This window comes from Balaenoptera musculus, chromosome 4 (genome assembly GCF_009873245.2).
Source record: "Balaenoptera musculus isolate JJ_BM4_2016_0621 chromosome 4, mBalMus1.pri.v3, whole genome shotgun sequence".
NCBI classification, from domain to species: Eukaryota; Metazoa; Chordata; class Mammalia; order Artiodactyla; family Balaenopteridae; genus Balaenoptera; species Balaenoptera musculus.
In genome coordinates this window covers 130,535,567-130,555,278 of record NC_045788.1, presented here as the reverse complement: position 1 = coordinate 130,555,278, position 19,712 = coordinate 130,535,567, and the positions used below count along the sequence as shown (strand labels likewise).

At 35.4% G+C, this 19,712-nt stretch overlaps 1 protein-coding gene and 2 pseudogenes across 1 annotated transcript; all 3 read right to left on the bottom strand.

The window, feature by feature from the left end:
* Positions 1-377: 377 nt before the first annotated feature.
* Positions 378-8,381, bottom strand: LOC118894071 (annotated as a pseudogene).
* A 545-nt stretch (positions 8,382-8,926) lies between these two features.
* LOC118894070 (keratin-associated protein 23-1) lies at positions 8,927-9,339 on the bottom strand. Its single transcript, XM_036849718.1, is given in 3 exon segments — positions 8,927-9,047; positions 9,165-9,225; positions 9,228-9,339. Coding segments are annotated over 3 exon segments (294 nt in total).
* Positions 9,340-14,894: 5,555 nt separating this feature from the next.
* On the bottom strand, positions 14,895-18,950 carry LOC118894069 (annotated as a pseudogene).
* Positions 18,951-19,712: the final 762 nt, after the last annotated feature.

Genomic DNA, 19,712 nt, shown 5'->3' with positions numbered 1-19,712 from the left:
TGTTGAAGAACTGCTCTTTTATAGCTTTACTTATTGTTGTAATTAAATCGTTATTTGGTTAACCTTGCTAGTTGGTAAGTTCAGAGAAATGGGAATCCCACTTAAAAACCAGCTTTAAATTTTTCTTAATATAGAGAAGTATATGAATGAATGCATTCTCCCTGAAAAAAAAAATGTAATAGAACATTTGTTCATCATGCATTCCTTAAGAACAGAGCTAAATGAATATTATTTTAAGGACTGGTGCTGACAAGATGTTTGACAAGGTACTACTGAGGCATGACTAATAAAAAATATGGGAGTTAAGGCCGGGGGGAACAAAGCTGTTACCTATAATCACTAATGTGACAAGAATAAATAAATAGAAATTGGTGAAATCAATTGCATGGAAATGACTCACGATGAGTTTCCTGGGAAACTAAATACATTAATCCCCAGAAGTTAGAACCACATGCTGGCTGGTAAAAAGATGACTGGCAATTCCTGGAAATAAAGTTGCTTTGGCAGCAGGAGGTTGGGAGCTGAACGCCTGAGTTTGAATTTCATAGAGACATTGAGTGTAACAGATGGACAAGGAAGGCAGCAGGAGGAAATCAGAAGTCTAGTTGGGGCAGGATCTATGAAAGAGGTAATGGGAATCTGGTAGAGAGCAGGGCTGCTTTTGTAGGGAACTGAAGACCCAGAATCACTGTTGCTGGAATATAGGGAGAACCTTATCTTGATCCTGATAAATTCAGAGTGGCATGGACATAGATACACTACCAAATGTAAAATCGATAGCTAGTGGGAAGCAGCCGCATAACACAGGGAGATCAGCTCGGTGCTTTGTGACCACCTAGAGGGGTGGGATAGGGAGGGTGGGAGGGAGATGCAAGAGGGAGGGGATATGGGGATATATGTATATGTACAGCTGATTCACTTTGTTATAAAGCAGAAACTAACACACCATGGTAAAGCAATTATACTCCAATAAAGATGTTAAAAAAAAAAAAAAAAGATTTGAACCTGGCCTCTGTATTCCGACGCCAAATTAAATCTCAGAGACAGAGTTTTGAGAGACAGGGTTTTGGGTGAAGTAGAAAAGAATAGCTTTATTGCTTTGCCAGGCAAAGGGAGACACAGCAGGCTAGTGCCCTCAAAACTGTGTGTCCCAAGAACTGGGGGGGAGGGGAGTGGTTGTAAGGAGTTTTATAATCAAGGGGCAGGGTTACTGATAGGGATCGTGGTGCATGCAGGGCCCACATTCCCTCAATCCGGAGATCATCTGACATCAGGTGATGAGGGTTGAACTGTGACCTTCTCTGGAATGAAGAATGCTTCATCAAGTAGTTAACATCTTCATTTGGTGGTGGTTGTAGTTCTGCAGAAGAGCTCCAAGATATTATGTTTCCCTTGAGGGGGAACCAGGACTCTGCCCCAAGGCTGCCCCCTGGTGTTTCTTGACTGCTCTTCCCTTATCTCTGCATCCCCTCCCTTCCCTGATTAGCAGCCGTTTGAACCTGCCCTTTGGAACTCAGGGAAGGGGACACAGAAAGGCTTTTGTGCCCAGGAACTCCACAGGGTCCTGCTCAGTTTCAGAGGTAGGGGTTGGGCTGTTTCTAGAGCAGCTGTTGTATGGGATTGGGACAGTTTCTTGAGAAATAATGATAAAAGTTTTTATACTTTGATACTTATATCTTTAAATGAGACTTTATTATATCTAACTTCAGTACCAGTTGTGATATTACAAATTTATTCTTTCCAACATTATAATTACTAGTTGTGTGTGAGTACTTCACTTTATGGCTATATAAATATTATTGAAACTATCCCTGATTCTTCTTTAAAAGGAAGTTTGCTTTTTATCTAGAGTACTTCCAAAGGCCAGAGAACCACTTTCACATCTGAAATACGCAGGTAATTTTTAATCATCAGAGGCTGCTCCGACGTAACCAAAGTGGGCATTTGCATATGGCGATAACTTAGATTATTACATTTTCAAAACTTATGGAAGTTATAAACAAAATAAGATTACGTTCATGGGGGAGCAACCCGACATTACTATTTCAATTTCTGTCAGGGATGCCAAATAAAATTTCTATATTTTCTCTCATTATTTTGATCCCTTTAGATTTCCCAGTAACAGTCTAAAACCATGAATATTTCCCAAGCATTCTAATAGTGATGATGATGGTGATGATAATGGGGAGGAGAAGAAGAGAGAGAAATGACTGAAGGGGAGAGAAGATGAGATCGTGTGGCACAACTGAAATTACATTAAAATGAAATAGGAATTAGGAGTTCTGTTGTTAGCCTTACCATTAACTTCCCGAGAGACCGAGAAACGAATGCTTCTAGTTCTCTAGTTCTACATCTATACAATAAATAAGTTCAACTTGGGGATCTATACAGTTATTTGTGTCACTCATATTTAATGTACTTAGGAAGAGAGTGGGACATTTTCATTTCCTTAAAGAAATGCCATCTTTGGCAAGTCTGGTTCTCTTTGAGCCTCTTTTTTCTTAAATGCTAAAAGGACCTTAAAATATAATGAGCAAATTCCTCGCAGGTCTGCTTGAGGGTATAATGAAATAACCACAGGAAATTTCTATAGATTCCTTGGCTCTACACAAAGATAGCATTTTATTTTTATGTTTGGCTCATTTACAGCAAGTTATATTTTTAGCAACTTATTATTTCCTGAAATTATATGTATATTTATAAAAACTTAGAAAATAACCATAAAAAATCAAATAGTATCCAATTTCATGGTGAGATGCAACCAAAACAGACATATGGGCAGTTCTAGAAGCTCATTTTCAGCTGCTTTGAGTTTGAGCCTTGGGAAGGCATTGAGATGAAACACATGTCTTCTGAACCTGACCCTTCTAGAGCTTCTAGAGCAGCCCATATGTCCGTTTTAGTTTTATCTCACCTAGGTTTAGAGATAACCTCCTTACATACACTTAAGAGAAATGAATCAGACTAGAAACTGGTTGTTGAAATGCAAAATTCAGATACTTTTGCCAACCAAAATGAGGCTAATTCAATTATAGTTAAGGAAAGATCGTAGGCATTTTTTTCTCAAGTTTACAAATGTATACTAGTCCTTCATTTACTTTTTTTTCATATGAACCAGAACATATGAACTAAATTATTTCCTTGCTTTCCTAATTCTGTCCTTCTGCAGATACAAACACATAGTCAATTGTTCATGAGTGAATTCAGCTCTCCTCTGCTTCGGAGATTTATAGTCAGAGAAAGTTGTGCCTTCAGTGAAATTCCAGGAAATTACCATATTAAGACACTTAAAATTCTGAAGACATTAGTTAAGACCTTGCACAGAGTTAGGATTTCAAAGCCCATTCACAGGGGAATATTGATCTTTTGTTTTAATCCCACAAATGGACAAGAGAACAAAATTAGAAAATAAACAGATAACAAACCACCACATTGTTTTTGGATTAAGGGGTTTATTACATTTAATTCATGTGAATTTCATTTTGAGGAGAAAATCTACTGAAATAAATTCTATCACAAATGGTGACATTAGACTTTAAATTTGGTTTATTGTTCAGTTTACTGCTGGCAATACATTTTTAAAAGATGAGAAATTAGTAGATATAAGATAAAAATAAACTACAAATTTTAAATAAAAAGAACCTCATATGGCTGTAAATTAATTAACACCATTCATAAAAATTCAAACATCAAAGAAAAAAATGAATTAAAATTTGGAAATATTTTAAAATGCATAATGATGATATAACCCAGTAAATTTTGAGAGGTACAGCTGTTTAGAAGGAAAATTTTAGATTTTAAAGTATATATAACACTTCAAGAAAGCTTGAAATCAATTTTTTTAGTACTTTATATGAGGAACTTAGAAAAAAAATAGCAATTTAAACCAAAAGTAAATTTAAGATAGAAATAAGAAAGGTAAGAACAGAAATCAATGAAAGAGAAGTCAAATATAAAACAGAAAAAAAACAAGGTCAAAATTTAGATTTTGAGAAAATCAATTATTTTAATTTTTAAAAGAAACAGCATATAAGAAAAGAAGTGACCAATAGCTTCACAAAATGTTCATAATTATTTGGAAAAATATTTATTTTTCTATATTCCAAAGCAGAATTAATTTTTTTTTCATTTTTTCCAGTAAGTGAGGTAAATATCTTAGCCTTCCTCATTCTCCCTCTTTTCCAAACACTTCCTCAAAATAGCCCTGTTGGCAAACTTAAGAGTAACTACAGGATGAGCAGGAAGCAGAACTACTCTTAGACAAAGTGGAAAGTTAATCCGTTTGTTTTCCAAGGGTATAGAATCTTAGTTCATAACCTCTGCACCAATCAAAGAGGCTCATGGCCTCATTCTTTACTAGTTTATTTTCATCTTTAATTCTACATTTGTATTAAAGTGAATGATGAGGGTTATCAGTTGAAGGAGACTTCCCAGGAACTCAGAATCTGGTCAACCCAGCTCCAGTCTTGTATTGATTATTCTGTACAGTGTAGGCTTCCAAGGGTAGCTTTTTTTCTTTTTTTTAAGAAAAAAACTTAATTATAAAACTGGGCATTTCCAAAATATGTGTGGTCTTTACTGTGGAAATATTGAGTTGCAATTTTTTTGTTTGTGAGTCTGTATTCCTTAGATATGGATCTGAGTCTTTCTGATATGAGAAGTGTTATCCATAGATTATAGTACTTTTTCAACTGCACCTACTTCTAGAAATTGTTAATCATCTCAGGCAGGGTCAAATTAATTATTTTACAGAAAATTTTTGAGATAAAATTTTTCTAAAAATGTTTTTATTTTTTCTTTATTTTTGAAGGATATTTTGAACTGATATAGGTTGACTTTTTAAAAAATTTTAAATCTTTAACTTTCTGTTTGAGAATATCCATTAGGTTGTTGTTGTTTTTAAATGTACATATCTCTTAAAATTCCCTATATATTTATTAGTTATATCCATCTTTTTCTTAAATTATTCACATATCCATCATGGGCATTTTAGCCAACTAATTCTAATAAGTGTGTTAAATGTGAATTTCCTCTTATTGATTGTTATTCTTTTGATGGGTGTAGTAACACTTACATGCTTTCTGACATTTTTTTGTAATGTTTTATTGCATTATGACATTGTATATAAAAGAACAGTGTATCTTGTAGTATAAATATTTATATTTTTGTACACACATGATTATATAATTATGTAATTGATACACATATATACACACAAATATATATATGAAAATATTTTGATTTAATGTTTTCAAGAGAATGTAAGTCCTTTTTTCTGCATGTTAGATGGGTCAAGGGCTTATCAGTAATATCCCTCTAATAACTGAGTTAGGCAGGCACCATCTCTAATTTTTTTTTTAATTTTTTAATTTAATTTAATTTAATTTTTATACAGCAGGTTCTTATTAGTTATCCATTTTATACATATTAGTGTATATATGTCATCAAATTTTAATCAGCTTGATTGAATCTCTAGTGTGCCTATACTTTGACCAGATATTCTGCCACTCCCTGATCTGAGCTCATTATTATATTTTATTTCAGCTGGGAGGGATATTGGCCCATAGTTTCAGACTGTTTTAGTTTGCCTTTGAAGTCATTTGAGTTTTGTAAATTTTAGTTACTGTATTTTACAGTTTTTGCATTTTTCATTTTCATCTTTATATATTCAAGCACTCTGTCAAAATTCTTAAACTTGTCTTTAATTTCTTAAGAAAAATAACCACAATTATTTCTGTGTACATTTCTAATATGTTCATTATCTGGATCTCCTGTAGACTTGTTTGTACTCTATGTTGTCTCTTATTCTTGTCTTGCTTTTTTTTGTAGTATTGATAGTTTTAATCAATTACTATAGGTAATTTGAGGTCTATTTGCAGAAGAATTTACTCTGGACGTACCAAGCTGGGGTAAGATTACTAATATTGTCATATCATCAAGATTGATGTAATTCAAAGGTTGACTTCAGTTCCTGTGAAACATATTCTGTTTGCATACCCTTAAAATTCTAGTGGAGTCTTTAAAATCCTATAATGTTTCAAAAGCCTAGAATGTTTACCAATATCCCCAGTTCCTTACAATGCCATGGGAGTCTAATTCTGTTCATTCACACTATGAGCCCATCGACATGTTTGGATTTAGTGGGCAACTCTAGGAAGAAATCAGCCCAAATACCAACATTTCTTTTGACTTAAAACCTCTCCTAATTTTGATCTAGCAGTTCTTAGCCTGGTAATGTTCCAGTGTTTGTGCACAGATTATTTTATCCAGTTTTACTAGTGTTCTAGTAGTGATTTGAACTACCCACTCTGATGCTGACAAAAGTTATACTTGGTAAACAATATCATGTTACACTTCTATATATAAGGATGGTTGGTAAAAATATTTATTTTACAATATATGAAAAATTATTTAGAATAGACAAGAAATCTGGTATGAGAATTATCACTGGAAATCTGTTCCAGTAAATTTAATAGGTGGATAGGAAACCTAGGATTAATGTCATTAACGTCATTCAAAACTCAAACTTCAAAATGATGGAGTAATGTGCAGCCATTAGAAATGCTATCTAAACCTATTTACCAAATGAATTAATTGCCCACTGTAAATTAATTGCCCAAATAGTCCCTGAACATACCAGGTAACTTTATATCTCTCTGCTTTGTCCATTCCATTTTATTTTTCCAAACATTTTCTATTATATCCTATACTACTTCTGTTTTTGCTTTTCATAGCAGGTTCCATCTTTTAGGAAAATTGTGAGCACCAATTTCTCTGTAAGACTGGGATCTTTGGCCAGATCTTGAGTCCCTTTGAACTTCCATTGCCTCACGTTTAAAAAACAAACAAACATACATACAAACATGTAGCACACAAAATTTATGTTCCTCTGGGTGCTATTTAAGGTTCTAAAGAAATAATGACTTGAAAATTTCTTTGAACGTTTATTTAGCTCAACACAAAGATAATGCCCTTTTATTATTAGATTTGTCTCCTTTTCAAAATGTGTCCAACAGCAATGTACCATTTTCTGAAATCTGTGTCCTATAAAAAAGATTAGCACATGACTATAAAAAAATAAAAGTAAAGGATATCCATTTTTTGCTGACATAAGGATTGTGGTTCTCAGCCATATATAGCCTGAGCCACTGGAAAGCATAGAGATAAAAACCCACACATCCTGAATCAAAATTCTTCACAACAAGAATAATTGGCTTCCTTCTTACATGCTGTAAAAAAATGACTTTCGTGGAAAAGTACTTACTGAGATTCACAAATTCGGTCACTTTTACCAACCAAATTTGGATGAACTTAATAGAAGTTATTTAAGCTTTATATTTAGTATTTTCTGAAAATATACAGACACAAGTTAGATTTATATTTAATTTTTGTTTTATGTACAAACCTAGCAGTATATCTAAATTTTTTTCTTTCTCTCTGCATTCCATACATATTCACTAACTTTTGTGTTTTCTTCTCCTGTGAAGAGAGATATAAGGACACATGATTTAAAGAACAAGGCTTTTATAGCTCTTGAGATGTTTATTTATACTAAGTCTAATAATAATAATAACAACATATATGGATGCCAGAATAAATGTGTTTATTTACTTAAGATAATTAGATACTGTTAAATTTTGAAGGATATCTAGTAATTGGATGATTTCCATCACCAATGTAGGTATATGATTTAAAGTTTAGGTTTGTTACTTAGTTTTACATTCTACAAGACCTAATCTGTAAGTTAGGTTGGGTGGCTGCAGAGTGAGTGAACAGCCAGTCTTTGGGGACCATGAAGAGGGTTGTTTCTTGTGAGAATAAAATAGTTGTCATTCTGCAAAAAGATCTGGACATTCAATAAATGGATCTTTAGAAGCCAGATCCACAGATAGGCTGAACATCAGAATAGGTTGGGTGGCAGAATCTGGATCCATAGCCCAAGGTAGGAGAGCCCCAGACTCTATAACCCAGGTGTCTGAAGCCACTGGATCCACAGCCCAGTGAGTAGCAGCTTCTGGATCCAGAGCTCACGGAGCAGCCTCTGCTGGACCTAAAGCCCAGAGACCCAGCATATATTGTCTAGCAGGGATGGTAGAGAGTGGAGGTCCTCGTACGGTAGCAGGATGTCTGGCAAGGACTGGACACCACACTGAATGCCTGGCACGTTGTGGGCTCATAGCAGGTCTCCTGACAGCTACTGTAGAGAGAGGAGCTCAGCTGGCATGTGCTGAGAGAGTAGAGGTCAGTGCTATAGACCAGGTTGCTGGAATAGAAGGAGCCTGGGTAGCACAGATGACTGCCAAGGGAGCTGGAGGAGAGCAGCAGTTGTAGGACATGTTGACCGGTGATGTGAGTTCAGCTGAATTAGACTGACAGTATTCTGTGTCATTAGACTGAGAATATTCTATGGCATTTATATACTCTCAGAAACAGGTGTTTACAGCTAGGTAAGGTCACCATTCCTACATGTCTGCTCCCTCATTTGCATAGTATTACCGCAATCATCATTTCTGTAACTGCAGCTGCATAGTTTCCTACACATTGTATTTATGGGTGCTATAATAGTTTTTGTTACAACACAAAGCCAATAAACTAGTCATGTCACAAATGCTATGACCGTTTTATATTAATGACCATCCCATCACAGCCAAGAATGTCCCTCCTTCCTGGTATACGTTGCATGTGTATCTGAGTCTGGCTTTGCTGGGGTATGCATTCCTTCTAAGGATGAAGGTCAAAATGGTACCATCTTTCTTTTTTATTTGGTTAGAGGCATAGCTTTGGCCTTCTAAAAAGCCTTCTAAAGATTGAAACTACTTGTGACTATTCATGTTTTTCTCCAAAATTAATTTCCAAGTATTAAATATTAATGCAGAGATCTCATATCCAATGGAGAAGGCCCATTGGATATGAGATCTCTGCAATGTTACAAATGGAACGGAGGAAAGCTACTAACAGAGGGAACCCTGGGTCTGAAGCCATTGGATCCACAGCCCAATGAGTAGCAGCTTTCAGAGCCAGAGCTCAAGGAGTTGCAGCTGCTGAATCTAAAGCCCAGAGACCCAGGGTAAGTTTTCCAGCAGAGTGTGAAGGTCCTTGGGTGGTAGCAGGATGTCGGCAGTGACTGGACACCACACAGGACGTCTGGCACCTGGTGGGCTCACAACAGGTCTCCTGACTGTAGAGAGAGGAGTCCAGCTGGCAGGTGTTGGGAGAGCAGAGGTCAGTGCTGTAGACAAGGTTGCTGGGGTAGAAGGAGCCACAGGAGAATCCTGGCTAGCACTGGTAACCCCCAAAGGAGTGGGAGGAGAAGTTTCCAGAGCAGCAATTGTAAGGCATCTTGACGGGAGATATGAGTTCAGCAGAATTACACTGAGAATATTCTGAGGTCTAAGGTCATCTTGTGGACTGGGTAATTATATACTCTTGTCAATGGTTTGGCACAGTACTGGTGCAATCCTCTCACATTTTTCACTCCTCTTCTGCATGTGTGTAATTCATTAATTGTCTCTGTAATTGCATTGACTAGTTTCCTACCTATTGTATTTACTGGTTCCATGATTTATTATAACACAAAGACAATGACCATTCCTGTACAGAAATTCTAGGACAATTTGTCAGTTATCTTCATCCTATTAAGGCCAGGAAAGCCCATTTTTTACTTCCTGGCCATGACTCCGTGTATATCTACTCCTGCTTTGCTCTGGGATTTCTTCTGTCACTTTTCTACCATGTCAAGTGATCAGTGGCATAGCTTTGTTTTTTATAAGGATGCTTCTAGTGATTGATTCTACTTGTCCCTACTGATTCACATTCTTCAAATTTATTTTCCATCTATCACATATTATTATACAGTGCTCCTCATATCCAATTGAGGGAAGAAAAATAACACATAATGAGAAATGGCTAGAAACAGAAAGGAACCAGGCAAACATTTAAAGACAAAGTGACTCCAGAAGACTGAATTGGGATGGAACCACAGGAAGAAACTGATTTGGGGCATGTGAAGAGGGAGTGGGTATAATGATGGTAGTTCAAAAAACTGGGAAAAGGGATGAAGAGACAGGGATTTCAGGTATCTCTTCTACTTGCTTTGAGACTATGGATCTAAATGCCATTAAAAAAAAAAAAACTTCAAAAATGAATATAATTTATATATTTTCATATATTTTTATTTACCTCATAAAAAATTTAAAAGAACCTGGGTTCTGCATCCTAGAACAACTTAGGCTTTTCTCTGCTCATACTGTGAATGATTTTTGTGCATTTTTCAAAGTCAGTTCCTTTTCTGTAATTTCTTTCAAAAATATAAAAGATTTTCCCTTTGTCACCCCTGTTCTCCATTTTATTTTTTCTATTGTATAATATAATAGCTGAGTGCTAATTTCCAGTGGGCTAATTATATCAGATAAACTTGCACTGAAATAAGCACAGAAATTCTTTAGGATGAAGGAAAATAATCTTAAAAGGAAACATTAAATTTCAAGAAAGAATAGAATATTTTCTAGTTGGATTCTCCAGGAAGCAGGCACTGAGACAGGAATGGAAGAACAAAAAGTTTGTAAGAGAGTAACACTTGTGAAAGAAAAAAAGCCATTCTACCATCTTGTTCAGTCATTGACAAGGGGCTGCCATGAGACAAACCTGACCTTGGCTTGAAATCGAGGCAGATTCAAAAGAAGCCAACAGAGAAAGGCTGTCAGCTAACCTCACTTGTCACAGCTGGATAGCTATTCTTTTTTTGAAGTGATGTGATGTGAGTTCCAGTGCAGATCTGTACCTGTCACAGTCTACCATTTTCACCTTGAGGGTCAACTTATCAGGAGAGAGATCCTCCGTAGCTCTGGTTGGCCTCCCTTCCTGAGGGGAAATGTTCAAGAGTGACTCAGTGGGATGAAACGCAGACTCTGTCACTGCATTTGATCTTGGACCTGAGGTGGGTACTCATTATTTCCCTCCTTCACAACCATTAGAAATTTGTTTCACCCTCAGCTACCACTTCTATTGGTCTCAGTGGATTTCTTGGTGGTATTACCTATGCCCTTTCCTAAGAGGTATGAACACTGATAACCATACACTTTTCTTGCTATAGTTACTGCATATGACAAATCACATCCTCAATTGGGCAGGAGTTTTCAAGGGTCATCCAAGTAGATCAACTGAGCTCCACACATACTCCCTCCTACCCTCACTGTGTAACAGTAACCCTACTATCTTCTGCTAAACAGGATTATCTACCCTTGGATTAGATGGTAATTCTCTCTTTTTTTTTTTTTTTTTTTCTTGCTGGTACCTGAAACAAGGAACTCAAAGTGCTCAGCCAGCAGTCATAATTGTAGTTCAATGAGACCTTTGATATGTCCATTAGAAAGTCTATCTTTGGGAATAGGTCTTGTATCCTTCGAAATTTCAGTTGCAGAAATAGGAAGCACAAAGTTCTTAAATGGGTCATTGGGGATGACAGTAAGTGGATATTTGGGACCCAATCTTTGAGGAGATTGCTTCCATGCTCCAAGCAAACTTCAGCTTTGCCATCACTGGGGCTATTTAATGCACTATCAGGCAGACAGCTTCAGGGTCCAGTGGTTTTTGATATAACTTGTGGATCCCACTTCTTGCTATCTCTACTATGAAGTGGATTTCCTGATTAGATGGGCCTTGTGAGGAATTCCATGCTGGTGGATCAAGTTTTTCATTAGCTCCTGAATAATATTGCTGCTGAGATAAGCACAAAAAGCAGAGGCTTACTCTGAATAGGTAGTTATGTGTTTGAGGATGAACCACTGATCCTTTCAGGGCACAAGGGGGCCATGTTAACTTGCAACCAAGTGACCGGTTGGTCTCCTTGAGAAATAGTGCCATACTGGGAGTTTAGCATTAGCCTCCATTGCTGACAGATTGGACATTTGTAGTGGCATTAATTATATCAGATTTGTAAGTGGGAGCTTATGCTGTTGGACCCATTCATAGCCTCTGTGGTCACTTATTCACATGCTCATCTTGCCAGCATTGTGAGGACTTCTGGCAAAGGCAAGCTAGCTTGACTGACAGAGTCATTTTGTCAACTTGATTTTTTAGTTCCTCTTCCATGATACATTCATTCTGGTGGGCATTAAGAAGAAATACAAAGATCTTGACACTTTGGACCTACTTGCATATATCCATCCATATGTCTCTATACAAGATTTTATTATCTGAATATTATATATTCTCCCTTCCAGGTTTTTAACTAGCTGGTCAGGTCAATCGCGACTGTCCAGGAATCTAGATGTATCATCAACTGGGACCATTTTTCTCTTTTATACAAAGTGGATAACTAGGTGCTAGACATATGATTCTACACATAGAGAAAATAGTTTTCTCATCACGGTGTTTAAAGGCATCCATGCAATGAGCCAATCCATCTGCAAGCCTTGCTTGGGCTTTTCCCTTCCTCCTTCAGCTGGTCATCTGAGGCACCAAATGTGACCACAAATGTGATGTGAGAAAGAAGTGGTGGTGCAATGCTGGTCGGTGACATGGGGGTCTGGGCTTCTGCTCATGGAGCCTACTTTCTTGTTCTGCTAGTGCTCATTCCTGTATGAGCTATCTCCGTCTTACAATGGGTTGCTACTGAGTCCACCTGACTTCATGACTTGGAATTTTCAACAGAACGCAGCTCACGATGGACAGCTACAGATGCATGATCACTTGTCCCACAGTCAAGTCTTGTATCTCTACCAGATCCAAGTAGTTTCCAAGGATCTGATTATCCAAAGATATGTTAATTTTCAACTACAAATTATAAGACCTTGTTCTACAACTTTATTTGCCTGCATTGTGATTTTCCCACTGAGGTGTGCCGTAAACTCCACATTGCAGTTTTATTTTATTTTATTTTTATTTTTTTCAATACCACAGATGCCACCAACACCATATGGTCTGCCAGGTTGTTTGACCCAACTAGCAAGGTTGCTTGCATCTGAGACTAGACCTACAGAATCTTTTCCTGCTCCTGGTCTAAAGGAAGCTTTGTATATAGGCCAGAGAGGTACTTCTACTTGGGGAGTTTGTTTGTTCCAGAACCCCAAAAAACCTACCAGATGCTCTGCTACTTTATTTGTAGTAGAGGATTTAAGAGATTTAACTGTTTGTTATATATTTTATTTTTTTATATTATGTTATATATTTAATATGAATATATTTATATAAAATAAGGAAATATAACGACATACTATTTTACATAATGTTTGACAAAAGTTTTATTTTATAAAGTATTTTAAAATGTTTAGATAAGTAGAAAGTAGAATGAAAATGAGCAGGCAGAAAACTATTTTAACAGTATGAATAAGAGAAGATGAATCCTAAGATTAATGTGATCCAAAACTCAAGATATCCAAAACAATGAAGTGAAAGAGACCTATTATACCTCTCTACCTGATTTTCCATTACTAATCCATGCAAATTGTAACTTGATTTTCAATAATTTCCTGAACACAAGTACCTTTGTACCTCTCTGCTTTGATCATTTTATTTCACCTTCTCAGAATTCTCCTTATTCTCACCCTTGTTGCTTACGTCTTCACTTCTTATATGAGTCCTCATCTATCATAAAGTCTTGGATCTTGGTTTTATTGTAAGACTGGGACCTATAGCGAACCCTTAATCTGCTTTGAGTCTTCATTTCCTTCTGTGTAAAATAACTAGTTCATAAAATGTGTGTTTCTCATGACTCTTATAGCAGTCTGAAAAATGATGAATAGGAAAATTCTTTGAACCTTGTTCTTTATCTCTGTATAAAGATACTGTCTTTTTGTTATTTGCTTTAGATCTTATCAATATGTTATCTATCTTAGCACTATGCTGTTTTCTGAAATATGTGACCTATAAAATGTCAGAATGGCAACATAAAACATAAAAACAAGGAGAGTGTAAATGTGTGTTGCGATATGAATGAAATAGTGACTTCTGATGGTTTGAAAGCCTTGTTTTTTCCAGCCATGTTTAGTTTGGATCTTGGCTACAAGAAGGTGAAACTCTACATCTCATGAACCTAATTAATTCTCACCAAATATAATTGGCTCCCTCTTTACACCTGTGAAAAAATCAATTACATACAAAGGTACTCAGTGAGATGAAGGGATATGGTTTTTTGCCACCCAACATTGACTGAATCAAAGAAACCTCTCTAAACTAACATACAGAACTTTTCATATAACCTAAAAATTTTCCCCATTCAGTTGTATTTTCCAAATTGCTTGCTTGTCTCCTTCAGTCAGCAAACATCAAGACCCCATATCCTTTGAAGAAACTGTGCTCTATGCCACTCCTGAGATTATTATTCACGTAAAGTTTATGCATGCAATGTAAGGATTTCAGAAAACAGAAGTTTTGAAGAAGAAAATGTTTAAACCCTCAAATAAATTAGTTCAAATCTATCAATATTAGTTTTTCAAAGTTTGCTTTCAGAGGTATAGTAAACGTAAACTCAAAAACAACCTCCAAAAAAAGCAAAAGAAAATAAAAACACTTAACTAGTTAAAACTAACAATAAAATTAGTAACATATTTGCAAGCCAGATTGAATGAGTTTATTAGATTATATTCATTTAGGTTTTTATCCATTTTGTGAATAAAATGCATGAACAAGGATCCCATTAATTCATTAACATTAGTTCATTGTTTGTTAACATGAATTTCATTAATTGATTTAGTAATATATTTCATTTATTTTACTAATTCTGTTACTTTATTCCATAAAATTAATCATTAAGTTCAGTATATGTGGCAGACAGTTTTTTGGTCAGTATTTTATGAATGGAAAAAAGGTGAAGAACAGTTGATCTTCCCGAAGGTCATGAAGATGATAGAAGCTCTGTATAGAGGTTGGACACATCTGAACGTTCGACAAGCTGATCAGTAGAAGGCAGATCCACAGATTGGTCTGTAACACAGTGATTGGCAACTCCTAGAGGCAAAGTTGGATGGATGGCAGAATCCAGATCTATGGTTCAGCTAAGGGAAGGCATAGACTTCATAACCCAGGGGTCTGAAGCCATGGGATCAAAAGCCCATTGTGTAGCAGCTTCTGGATCCATAACCCAGGGAGCAGCCTCTGCTGGACCGAGAGCCCAGAGACCCAGCATAAGTTGTCCAGCAAGGACTGTAGAGCATGGAGGTCCTTGGGCGGTAGCAGGATGTCTGGCAGGGACTGGATAGCACACAGGATGTAAGGCACCTGATAGGCTCATAGCAGCCACTCTGAAGAGAGGAGCCCAGATGGCAGGAGCTGGGAGAGCAGCGATCAGTGCTGTAGATCAGGTTGCTGGGGTAGGAAGAGCCACACGAGGAGCCTGAGTAGCGCAGGTGGTCCCCAAGGGAGCGGGAGGAGAAGTTTCCTGAGCAGCGGCAGTAGGATATGTTGACAGGAGATGTGAGTTCCAATGAGTGACAAAGAGAAGATTCTGAGATTTAATGTCACCTCCTGAACTGGGCTGTTTTTATACTCTTAGCCATGGGTGTGGCATTCTACACAGTCACCTTTCTCACACTTGTAATCTCTCATCTCTGTATGTGTAATTCAATAATATTTTCTGTAATTGCAGATGAAAAATTCCTTTCATCTCATATTCATGGGTGAATTCACTGTGTTGTTAAAGCACTAAGCTAGTGACCTGTTCCAAAGTCAGAAATTCTATGACTACATGCCTTTGATGCCATCTCATCATGACCAGAAAATCCCCTACTCTTCTCACTGGCCAAGATTCTTTGTTCATTTGACTGTATATTGGCTGGTGGATGCTTAGTTCTAAGGGGAGAGATTAAGATGAAGTAAATTTTTTTTGTCAGTGGAATAAAGGCACCCTATTTGCCACCAATGATTTTCTTTCCCTAACTTTATTTCATTGCCTAAAATTACTTTTACATATTTTATTATAAAATTGCTTCTCAAATTCTTTAGAAAGAGAAAATAGATCAGATAAATTGAATAAGAAATATGGTGGATCACAGAGATAAACCAGAACAAATGTTTAGAGGCAAAAATGACTAAAGAAGTCTACTTTGAAGCAGAGACTCAGGGGATGCCAATATGTGCACATGTGAAAAGACTCAGAGTCAAATATTTTAGAAGCAAGAGGAGATAAGGAGTGACTTTATGGGGTTTTCCATCTCTGTAGTTTAAATTAAAAAGTTCAATATGAGTATAGTTTATGGCTTTTCATATATATATTGTCCCTTTTGTCATCTATATTTAAAATTTTCTAAAGGTCTTTTTTCTCTAGAACAACTCCCATCAAGCAATACCTTCTGAACATTTCTACCTTCAGATTCTTTCATATGATTTTCTTTTTCACTGTAAAACATACTTTTTACCTACTCTATTCCTTTAAGATTATTTTTCCACTGTAAAATATCCAGATATCTTCTTTTTATAGAGCTTTCCATATCAGGTAAACCTGAGCTAAAATGAATATTGAAGGATTTTCTCAAATTAAAAAAATGGTGATCTCAGAGGGAAATTTGGAATTGCAGGAGAGGAAAAGAAGACTGAAATATGAGTGAATTATGTCTAAATAGACATTGTACACAGCACTAATAAAGCGGTTCTTAATATATAAGAAGAAATAAACATAATAAATTAAGAATGATCATTAAAATCTAAGATTTTGCTTAAAAATGAAAAGCCTGGAAAAAATAACAAAAGAGTAAAATTATAGCATTAAACCATTTTATTACGCCTCAAATGCATGAAAGGAGACAAAAAGAAACATAAAAGATGGATTAAATAACAGTAAAATAGTAAATATGTAGGTAGAAATCTGACTGTATCAATAATTAAGTTAAATATAATATGACAAAATAGTCCATATAAAAGACTTAGAATATCAGACTGGTATGAAAATCAAAACTATTTTCTACATAAAAGAGGTTTTCTTGAGGCTTCCCTGGTGGCGCAGTGGTTGAGAATCTGCCTGCCAATGCAGGGGACACGGGTTCGAGCCCTGGTCTGGGAAGATCCCACATGCCGCGGAGCAACTGGGCCCGTGAGCCACAACTACTGAGCCTGCGCGTCTGGAGCCTGTGCTCCGCAACAAGAGAGGCCGCAATAGTGAGAGGCCTGCACACGGCGATGAAGAGTGCCCCCGCTTGCCGCAACTAGAGAAAGCCCTCGCACAGAAACGAAGACCCAACACAGCCAAAAATAAATATAGAAATAAATTTAAAAAAAAAAAGAAAAAAAGACCTAAAGAAGAAATACATGGCGAATTTCTTTCTTCTCTTTAAAAATAAAAAAAACGAGGTTTTCTTAAATATGAGGAAACAGAAAAGGAAACATAAAAGATATATCCGGCAAAAGAAACAAAAATGCTAGTTCTACTTTATTAATCTCAAAGTTTGCTATATGTTAAGAAGTTTATTGTATATTAAGCAAGATATTTCTTAACAATCAATCTGTCAGACTTCCAGGAGGATGCACATTATTTCATTAGTTATTTAAATGTTACACTAAGGCCATACCACCCAATAGAGTAGGCACTAGCCACATATATCAAATTCAATTTGCATGCATTAAATTAAATTAAATTAAAATTCAGTTCCTCAGTCATATTCATCACATTTCAAGTGCACAACAGATAACGTGTGGCTAATGGATACCAAATATTGGAAACTGCAGATAAAAAATATTTTCAGCATCAAAGAAAGTTCTACTGGGCAGTGCTGCCTTAAAGATCACAGCCGATTGTTGATTTGCTAATATAAATTCATATTTTTACCGTTTTCTGTACAATGCAAGAATGTTAGAAATCTTAAGGCCATTTATCCTTACCCCAATTCATGTATTATTATGTTAGTATTTTCATTTTATGTATGCTTATGCATATTGATAAATATTTGTCCCCATGTTTTTACAGGCAATATTTGCTTAAATGTACCCAATATATATTTTTCATTTACTCTTTATTCCTTCCTACATCTTTTTGCTATATGCTAGGATCATTTTGCTTTTGACTATGTATAACTTTTAACTATATATTTTTGTGCTGGAAGGCTAGTGACAAGTTCTCTAAGTTTTCAATTGTCTGAAAATATCTGTATTTCTATTTCCTTTTTGAAACAGATACTCACTAGTCATGTATTCTAGTTTTAAATTGTTCTTTCTTCACAAATTTGAGGCTATGTAATTGTTTTCCTACCTTCCCCTTTCTATATGTTTAGAATTCAGTTGTCAATTTTATTGTTGCTTTTTTTGAAGGTAACTTGATTTTTTCCCCGTGGGTTGTTTTACATTTTTTTTTTCTTCTTCTTCTTGTTCATCAGTTTGACTCCATTGTGCCTAGGTGTGGGCCTTTCTTCATATTTGTCATACATGGGATTTGTAACATTTCTTGAATTTGTGAATTGATTTTCCTCTATTTGGAAAATTCTCTCTGGATCTGTTTCTATTCCATGCTTCTTCTCTTAGATTTGGTGATGTCTTGCCTTGTCAATGGCTGTTAATTTTTCATTGAATATCAACGTGTATATATATGTTTATATATATGTATATATATATGTGTGTCTGTGTATAAATATACATATATGTGTATGTATACACACACACAACTTGTTTTAGGACTCCAGTTGAAATTTTTAGACCTTTCCATATTCTCCATGTTCCATATGCTTTGGAGTGCTGTTCAATATTTTTATGCTTTCTTAACTTTTTAGTTTGAACATACTCTTCTGAACAATCTCTAATTGTTTCTTCAGCTATGCCTAATTTATTTTTAATCCAATTGTAACCAATTCTACATTTAATTTATTGCATTTTTTAATTTTAGAATTCTACTTGATTCTTTTAATATGTTTCAATGTTCTGCCAAATTTTTCTATCTCTTTATTTCCTAAACATATGGATTATAGTTATTATAAGATCTATGTCTTACCTTTCCATTTACTGAATCCCTTGTAAGTCTGTTTATACCACATAACACATATTTTGGTTTTAATAATTTCTTAAATTCTTGAAGTCTGATAAATTTTCCTTGGATATCAAACTATAACTATATCTGTATCATCTATATATTCATCTATATTTACATATTCATTTATAGCTATATATTCATTGGTAATTATAGCTATATAAAACTATATCTATAACTGTATCTATGTGGGGATCCACATCCTACAAGGGAATCAATCTAATTTCTGATTCTGAGATATTCTATTCAAACAATACTCTTCCACCAATTATAGTCTGAGTAAGAAAAATATCTGAGGTCCTCTAAAATTTGTTCAAATCCCCAACTTTGTAGGATTTCAGAACCTATCACCATGTGCATATTGATATTTTCATATTACCTCTTTTATCTATCACAATCAAACCCTAGTCAATACACACTTTTATCTATTACAATCACATAAACAATAATAAACACTAAAAACAATAAACATAACTGGATATCAGAATCAATTAATTTATTAGATTTAATGACTTTTCACACAATTTTGGAAGAAAATACAATGTAAATTCTATCTCTGATGCAGACTTTAGACTTTATTTTGAGTTAGTGCTTTAATAATAAAAATTTTTAGATAAAGTTTGTCAGCCAATGTTTAGGACCAGAGACAAGGTGACAATTTGATAATTAGAAATAAGAGGGCAATTCTTCCTGTAGATGATGAAAACAATAAAGGTTATGAATAGAGTCATTGAAAACATTGGACAAGATTAAAAATTATGTAAGATGA